Genomic DNA, 8,565 nt, shown 5'->3' with positions numbered 1-8,565 from the left:
AAGAGCCTGTCTTTTTTCCATTCAACATTCTTTCCTGCTTTGTCAAAGATTAGTTGACCATAGAGTTGAGGGTCTATTTATGGGCTCTCCATTCTGTTCCATCGATCTGTCCAGAAATCCCGCCACGGGACTTGCCGCCTGCGCCACCGCTGTGGTTCCTGTGTGCACACCGTGGCCAGTGCCCCCACCCGCCCTCATCCGTGCCCCATGTCCATCCTCACTGGAATTGGGCGGATCTCCCACTGGCCCTCCCAGCTCGGTGATCCCGATGGCACCGGAAGACACTCCTGCTACCACGAGCCCGAGGCCCAGAGCCCATCTCCTCAGGCCCCGCACAGGGAGCCCTGCAGGAGGTGAGCACCCCCCGCCCAGTCGGACCCGTGGCAGAAGCTTCCGGGAGGCAGAGGGAGCTCCGGAAGATGGGGCTGTCTGCGGACTTCATTCTCAAAAACGGTCGTGGTGCAGAGGGCTCCCCATCCCTGGACGTTCAGGGATCCGGATGGTGACGGGAGCCCCCGGAAGCCCCTCAGGCTCTTCCATCCCGTGGGATGGGGAGCCCACACGCCGGTGGCAGCCGACACGCCAGTAGGAAGAAGTGGCCCAGAGCGTTAACGGAAAACTTAACTTTATTCCCCATTTACACACGGTGCCTCAATGGGCTACAGCCACCCCACCCCCACAGTCATGGCCTCCCTCCCTCCCTCCCTCCCTCCCTCCCTCCCTCCTTCTCCCCCTCCCTCCCCCCCCCTCCCACAGCCAGGATCAGCACCAGGATGAGAAGGACCCCCTAGGCTCCTTGGGGGGCCCCGGGGTGTGCCGGCCCTGGAGAGCAGGCCCACTTCTCCCTACTGGCTGCAGTGACGCTTCCTTCTCCTCCCTGTGACCAAGGAGTCACGCCTTCTCTTTGCAGGCTGTGAGGGGTGAACCAGCCCCACAGCCAAGGCCGGCCTCCCAGACACCCTGAGGTTGGCCCCAGGCAGGGGCATCTTTGCCACAGAGGCAGGACCCTCACACAGAGCCCGCTTCCTGGACTTTGTAGCTGGGGCGGTGGCCGGACCGAGGTCTATTCTCTGAGGAGAGGGGGCCCGTGGAGCCCCCTGCGGCCCCCAACCGCCAGGGCTGGGGATGACTGAGGCAGGAGCGGGACTCTGGGAGAGTCTCCAGGGCAGCAGCCTGTGCTGAGAGGCCAGGAGGAAGGCCAGGCTGGGGAGCTCCTCCTCGTCCTCACTGGACCCATCCACCAGCCCTCGAGTGTCCCTAGCAGGAGGGGCCTCTCTGAGAAGCGGGGCATCTCTGGGGCCCGGTCCAGGGGCGGCGCACCTTTGCCCCTCCGGAGGGGCGGGGACCCGTCGGGCCCTGGGTGCAGGGGCCTCCTGTCGTCCGGGACAGAGAGCAAAGGCTCCGGGCCCCGACAATTGTTTCTGTGCTCGGCCATGCCTCTGAAGGTCTTGGCCGTCGGTGTCTGCTGGGCAGGCTTTGTCGCTGACCCCCAGCCCCATCCCGGGACCGGTCTCGTGCTCAGCACTGGGGCCCGACCGGGCCGTGCAGAGACGTGGCGGTGCCTGCACACCCTCCTCCGTATTCAAGGCCGCCAGTCTTTTCTCCACCAGCTGAGGAAAGAGGGGACAGTGACTGGCCAGCATAGGCCAGTGAGACGGGGGCATGGGACGGTGGCACCGGGGGAGGCAGGGAGGGTGAGCCACGAGGCTGTGGCTCTGCTGACATCCCCCTAGTCCCTCCCTCCCTCCCGTCCCAGGCTGCCCATCTTCCATTCCCATTCTCTGCTCTGTGCCTCCCCGACGCTGGCCTCCCCAGTGCTGTGATTCACAAGAAGCAAAGGGGGACAGAGTCATGTGGGTCTCTGTTTTGGGTCCCCTCCTCGGGCTCACCTGGGACCCCACTCCCTCCCCCTGCATCGCCTGGGTCCCCTGCATCCCGCAGCTTGCCTGGAGCCCGTCCTTCCCCGGGCTCACCTCTGCGGGGCTGAGCCCTTCCTCCTGCTCCAGTTTCTCAGCCAGGGCCAGGAGGTCCAGCTGTGGTTCCGAGGACAGCAATTCCGCCAGGAAGCTGGGGTGGATGACTGCCTCCACCTGGGACAGAGGAAAGAGGCTGGGGCCAGACTTGGCAGGGAGCCCCCTGTGAGCCAGGAGGGTCGGCAGGAAATGCGGAAAAGTGAAGACATACCCATCCTTCTCCAGACGGTGGGAGAAGTTTTCACGTTACAGTCACTGGCCTCTCTCTCTCTCTCTCTCTCTCACACACACACACACAGACATGCATGTGTGCAGACACACACACATTCACACCTATGTGTACACAGAGAGACAAAACCTGGACATGCACACAGACACACCCCCCCCCAAAACATACGTGCACTCTCAGACACCAAAGGACATACCCCTAGGCCGACATACACGTGAGCGGACACACAGGACCACATGCAGACATACACAAAGACATCCACACAAGGCACAAATCCACACGCACAGGCCTCTATGCGCACACGCATGGGTATGCACATGCACAAACACACAGGAACACACAAACACGATGCTTGGGCATGTGTGCACACACGTCCACGTGTGTAGCACGTCTGCGCGCACAGCAGTATACACACATGCCTGCACGCACGTGGGCAGGTACACAAGGATGCACGCACACATGCGCACACAGCCCAGGAACAAGGAAAGCGCTTAATGCCAAAGGCCTGGGCTCAGCCCCGAACTGGGCGTTGGAGTGCCAGTCCCTGGAATCTTCCAGACACCAGGCTGCGGGCCAGCGCACCTTGGTGATGAAGTCTTCCTGGGAACACAGCTCGTCAATGTAGCTCAGGAGACCCGGGTCCGGGGAGGTCGCGGCCTCGTCCTGCTGTGGCTCCTTTCCGTCCTCTCCCCATTCACCTGCCGGGCCCCCCGGGGCTGAGCGGCCAGGCCCCAGCAGCCCCTCCATGATGTCCACGTACTCTCTCACAGCCTCTGCAGGGATCTCCTTGGGCGCCTTGGTCTGCCGGCGCCGCGGGGGTCGGTGTGGCTGCAGGCGGGAGGGCTGGGCCCTGGAACCCGCCTTCCTGGGCACGCACGCTGAGGCAGAGCGAGAAGGAGGGAGGAGGCGTGAGCGGCTCGGGCAGAGCATCGGGAGGGCAGTGTTAGGGGCACACTGATGTCCCTGGGGTCTGGGTCAGGGCCACCGGAAGCTATGGGCACCGTGGGACTGGCAGAGCGGGGAGGAGGAGTGTCTCACAGCCAGCCACGTGAGCAAGGGCGGACCCCCTGATCCTCCAGGGGTCTCCCCACAGCCCACTCCCCACAGCCCACTTCCCACTTGGTGCCAGGTCCTCTGACAGGCGTGGGGCGAGGAGTCAAGAAATTCACCAGGTCAATACCCGTCCTGACAAAGGGCAGCTGAGACCCCCGGCTGATCTGGTCAAACGACCAATGTCCCCTTGTGGGAGCAGACACGACCCAGGGACAGAGGCCTTCCCCTGGCCCCCACAGCCATTGGCCACCCGCGGTCATGGGGATGTGGGGGCCTTACCTGGCTGCGGGCCCGCTTCCGCGGCTGGGGGCCCCCGCCGTTCAGGCTTCGGGGGCGCTGGGGGAGGCAGGCCCTGGGCCACCTTCACCCACTGTAACTTCCGCATCTGCATCTCCTCCTCCATCTCGAATTCCATGAACCTGGGGGTGAGGAGGCCCAGGCCGCACTGAGGAGGGGGCCCAGCCCTGGAGCCAGCAGGGCCAGCAGCAGGTTGAGGGACCGGGAGAGGCGGGGCCTTGGAGGGACGGCCGTGGCCCCGGCCACCAAGGAGGAGGCAGGCGGGCTGTCCGGCGCATCGCCTCCACCACCCCCTCAGGGAGTTGAGTCGGAGGGAGTCCGACCCCAGGCGAGGAGGCCTCAGGATCCCCAACCCCGTCCTGAGACCTTCTGGCGGAGCTAGGGGTGGGTCCAGAGCAAGGGAAGCTGGAACCGCCAGGGAGGTGGGGAGGGTGGCCCTCTGGGACAAGCGAGCATCAGCATAGCCAGAACCGGCCCCCGGCCCACTCGCCCAAGAGCCCCGGGCCAGAGAACCTGACTTACTTTCCCGCCATCTCGTAGTAGATGAAGCGGTCAAAGTTGCTTTTGCTCTGCCACTCCTGCACGGCCCGCCGCACTCCCTCTTCCAGCGTCATCTTGGGCTTCAGGCGCGCCAGGGTCCGTAGCACCGGGCTGTAAGGCGTCGGGGTCAGGGGCCGGCTGCAGTCCGGTCACCCCCAGCCTTCCCCGGATCCTCTGGAGCCCGTGTCCCCCACCCAGCATGAACGAGTGCTGGCAGGTGACAGGGGGTGTCGGGGTGTGCAAGTCAACCTTCACCACCACCACGGTCACCGCCTCCCACCACACCAGCCCTGGGCTCCGGGCACCAGGCTGACTGTCCACTGACAGGAGCAGGGACGGGGTGGCCTGGGAAGTCAGTCCTTCTGGACTCTGCCTCTTGTAATAATATTCGCGGACATCAAGGTGCCCAGCAATGAGTCCAGCCTCTGCAGGAAATGCCATCACCCCGTGTTCAGGAGGGACCCCAGATGCCAAGGCCAGGCCTGCCCGGTCAGAGCTCCGCAGGAAGGATCCCCCACCCTCACCCCTACACCACCTCTGCTCCCTCCCCTCCAGTTCTGAGGGATCCTCTGGGACAGCGAGGGTGGGGCCCGCACAGGACCTCTGCTGGCCCTGCAAGTCCCAAGTCTCCTCTGCTGGCCTGGTCCCCTGGCCGTGAGATGCCCCAGGCCCGGGGTGCATGGAGACAGGATGACCAAGAGTGCGGCACCCAAACCACAGCCGCTCCTCTGACACCCGGACCCTATCTGCCTGTGAGTCCCCAGCGACTGTCACCGTGATGTCTCTGCAAGGTACAGGTTGGCTGGACAACCCCCCCCCACACACACACACACCGCCCCAGTGTTAGTTGAGATGCGTGACTGAAAGGTGTCCTGGACCGGAAAGTGCCTTCCTAGAGCAGGGTCCCGGCCCCGACCTTCCTCCCAGCGGCCCTAGATCACCGCCCTGTGTGCGCGCCCCAAGGTGGGCCTGCGTGAGGGCTGAGGGAGAGCCGAGGCCACTCACATGAGAAAGCAGGAGAGAGCTTCTGCGTCGGGGCTGTGCGGGAGGTGCCTCCGGGCCAGTGACTTGAAGCGCTGCCAGCGCCTGAAGTTCTCATAAACACTCTTGGGGTTACAGGAGTCCTGGGGCGAGGCCGTGGTCCGGCTCCTGGAAGCTCCGTGAGGCTGTGGCCTGGCGTTGACTGGGGGCACGACGGTGGTCAGCTGCGCGACTGGGGGCTGAGCCGGAGGTGGAAGGCTTGGGGCCAAGCCTCCCTTGCCGGCCTGGGAGCCCCCACGGGCCGAGGCCGGCATGCTGGTCTCCACCGCAGAGGCTGTCACGAAGATGGGTGCGGGACACGCAGCACCCCCACCGAGGGCCCCTGGAGCACTCCAGCTCAGGGGGGCCGGAGTGAGGACGATGGTCTGAGTCTGGGGGGTCACGGAGCACCCCTGTTCTGACCTGACCTGCACAGTGACATTGCAGGTCCCAGTCCCACTGGGGCCAAGGCCAGCCTCTCCTGCCACCAGCGGAGTCCTGGAGAAAGCTGGCAGCACCAGGGGGCCACCAGGAGGGAATGGCTGGGTCAGGAGGGGCTGCGGGTGCTGGCCCCAGAGTGGCCGGTGGGGGGCGCCGGCAGGGGGTGGGGGGAAGGGCCGTGCCATGAAAGCAGACAGGGAGGCTCCCGGGTCCGTGGCCACATGGGGTCCCGGCACTGCAGATGCTGTGGACAGAAGGAAAGGGCCGGATGGGGTCAGAGAATCCGCAGCCGGGAGGGAGGACCCGGGATCCCTTAGTCCCCGGGAGCAGAGCAGTGAATCCTGTGGCTTCGCGTGAGGGGCATCACAGCCAAAGGTGCAGTTTGCCAGTGTCCCAGAGTCATTTCCATGCTCTGGCCTCCCGCAGGGAACTCCCGCCCCCGCCCCTCCCAGCACGTCATCCTGTCAGCCCAGCAGAGGCCGTTGGGCCAGCACTGCCTCTGAGAACCAGCCACGGACCCCCCCACACGACTCTCCAGCCTCACGGGCGGCCTCCCAAGACTCGGGTCTGGGTGGAACCCTGACCTGTGGGAAATGGCCTCAGCAGCCTCCCTGGCCGCTGGAGACCTTCTGCAAGGTCCATCCTAGGCACCTGTAGGGGCCCTGTGAACAGACAGCGTCTGAACCGTTCGGGCCCCTCTCCCGCCAGCCTTCCGGTCCTCGAGGCTCCCGGCGAATCCCACCCTCTACTCCCCCGCCCGGCACAACCGAACAAGAACACTTGACCTGGATCTCTGCCAGGAAAGCTCCCCCCAAACCCTGCGGTAAGCCCGTCTCAGAACCATCCACACACCCTGGACACAGGGCCAGCCTGGGTCAGCAGCCCAGAACACAGGACAAGAGGAAGCAGGTGGGAACTGCGATTCCTCAAGAGGGGAGCGACCCAGAGCAGCTGAAGAGCCCGAACCCTACCTTGAGGCCACCTGGTGCCACGACCCTGCCGAATCCAAGACAAGGCCTATGAGGCCTGGGGGCACGTGGGCTCAGAGTGACCACCGGCCCAGGTCTCGGGCAGGACACGCCATTGCACACTGGGCCGCACACAGTCCCATGGAACGACGTTCTGGCTAAGACCGGCCTGTGCCGCCCTCATGACACACTCCCACCTCTCCCTGCCCCGTGCCCAAGGAGGCGTGTGTCCCCGGAGAGAATCGGCGAGACTGCCGCCATCCTTTCTCCCCACACACAGGGCGTTTTCCCCGACAGGGCCCGACCCACCTCCAAGGAGCCCCTGCCCAACGTCCTAGCAGGTTTCTGCAGACTCCCAGCCTCTCAGCCCCCAGGCCGCTGTCCCTGGGGGTCCAGTGCGCTCCCTTCCTCTACCTAACGCCACCCAAGTGCCCCTGGCCGGTGTCACATTTGAATCCCAAGGGCTTCAGGGGTGGCCTGGCCCCTGACACGTCCAACCCAAGCCCAAGACTCACCTCCTTGGAAAGCCATCCGCACAGGCAGAGGACGCTGCCGCCTGGCAGCCTCCACAGTGACAAAAGTCAGGTCCGGGCCCCACACGGTGAGCTGCTGCAGGAGAGACGCTCAAGACCCAAGCCAAGGCCAGGAAAGTTTGAATCTAAACAGGGTGAGAATGCATGACCTCATGACATTCTGTGGCGGGGGAGGGGCGGAGGGCCCCTGCCCTGGCTGGCGGTGGGGAGACATTCCAAGAGTCAGGCTCTGGTAGGTGGGCCAGAACCCCAAGTTCCTTTCGAAGGATAAAGGGACGGCACAATCAGGGAGCGCCTTTCCAGGCAGTTCAGACACTGTTTTCCAGATTCACCGCACCGCGGTGTGACCCAGTGCTCCTCTGGTTCGATGTTGTATCCAGCAACCTCGCTTTGTGTCCCTCCACCCGCTCTGCTTCCTACTGGCTCTTGACTCATGCAACAGGGGCTGGACTTCCTGTACAAAACCCAGAACAGATATGCTGATGAGCACATGGGTCCTTAAGGCCACGTGGAAATGAGGGTTTCGAACCAGCTCGGTGTCAGCAGATCCCGTGGGTTTGCTCGCTCCTCGTCCTCCAGCCTCGGGTGCTCCTGTGCCCAGTGCCCTGCGGAGCTCGGAGCCGAGCAGATCCAGCAGCACCGGCCTTACTAGGGTCCCCTTCTCTGGAAAGCCCCGGTGCCTCACAGAGAGAGTTCGTGCACCCTACCATGCGCGACCAGAAATCACGATGTCCTGTTCCTCGGCGTATTGTGTTGCTGTTTGATATGGATTTCTAACCCCTTTCACTACCTTAGTGGAAACTTTCTAACGAGCAATACCTTTGGTTCAAAGTCACACTGTGCATAGTAGACTGCGCAGGGACGCCTTTTCCTCCCACCTCTTCCTCCTGGCAACCCGGCCCCCTTTCTCCCAGGAACCCAGTGTTACCTTTGTCTTTTAGATCTTTGGAGAGATGGCATTGTGCCTCAAAAAGTAAATGTACGCTCTTCGTTTCTCTGGTTGAACGTTGATACAGGTCCCCAAATGTGTGTGGATATGCACAGTGATTGTTCTTGTCCTGGTAATGCGGCTCCTCTCCTCCTTTCTGGAGGGTAGATGCCCAGAAGAAGTGATACAGTCCTCCTAAATTCGAAGGGCCCCATCCAATAAGGCTGGCCAATTTTAGCAAATAACAATAATAAACACTCAGTTAAATTAGAATCGGCGTTTCCAAGAATTGTGTTCCATAAAATATTTGAGATATACTTTTCTTATATAAAAAAAAAAAAAAGATTTAGGGCGCCTGGGTGGCTCAGTGGGTTAAGCCGCTGCCTTCGGCTCAGGTCATGATCTCAGGGTCCTGAGATCGAGTCCCACATCGGGCTCTCTGCTCAGCGGGGAGCCTGCTTCCTCCTCTCTCTCTGCCTGCCTCTCTGTCTACTTGTGATCTCTCTCTCTGTCAAATAAATAAATAAAATATTTAAAAAAAAAAGATTTATTTATTGGGATGCCTGGGTGACTCAGTTGGTTA

The 8,565-nt window shown here is 62.7% G+C and overlaps 1 protein-coding gene across 1 annotated transcript; it reads right to left on the bottom strand.

Moving 5' to 3' along the window:
- Positions 1–730: 730 nt before the first annotated feature.
- Positions 731–8,251, bottom strand: LOC309845840 (NUT family member 2G-like). The gene is made up of 8 exons (XM_082694192.1): positions 7,983–8,251; positions 7,037–7,179; positions 5,098–5,797; positions 4,075–4,203; positions 3,535–3,674; positions 2,785–3,080; positions 1,974–2,090; positions 731–1,610 (listed from the first exon to the last, which is right to left on the bottom strand). Exons 2-8 carry the CDS (start codon positions 7,050–7,052, stop codon positions 846–848), a joined length of 2,163 nt encoding a protein of 720 aa, XP_082550318.1. The 5' UTR covers positions 7,053–7,179; positions 7,983–8,251; the 3' UTR covers positions 731–845.
- Positions 8,252–8,565: the final 314 nt, after the last annotated feature.

This window comes from Mustela nivalis, assembly GCF_964662115.1.
Source record: "Mustela nivalis genome assembly, chromosome: 13".
NCBI lineage: Eukaryota > Metazoa > Chordata > Mammalia > Carnivora > Mustelidae > Mustela > Mustela nivalis.
Note: the sequence above shows the minus strand (reverse complement) of the source record. Positions and strands in the feature narration are given on the sequence as shown.

Bases quoted from the DNA above. Each gene is read 5' to 3' on its own strand.
- LOC309845840 (XM_082694192.1), bottom strand. The intron at 4,204-5,097 runs GTGAGTGGCCTC...GACGCCTTACAG, and splicing joins GCTCTCTCCTGCTTTCTCAT to CCCGGTGCTACGGACCCTGG. The intron at 3,081-3,534 runs GTAAGGCCCCCA...GCTCTGCCTCAG, and splicing joins GGAAGCGGGCCCGCAGCCAG to CGTGCGTGCCCAGGAAGGCG.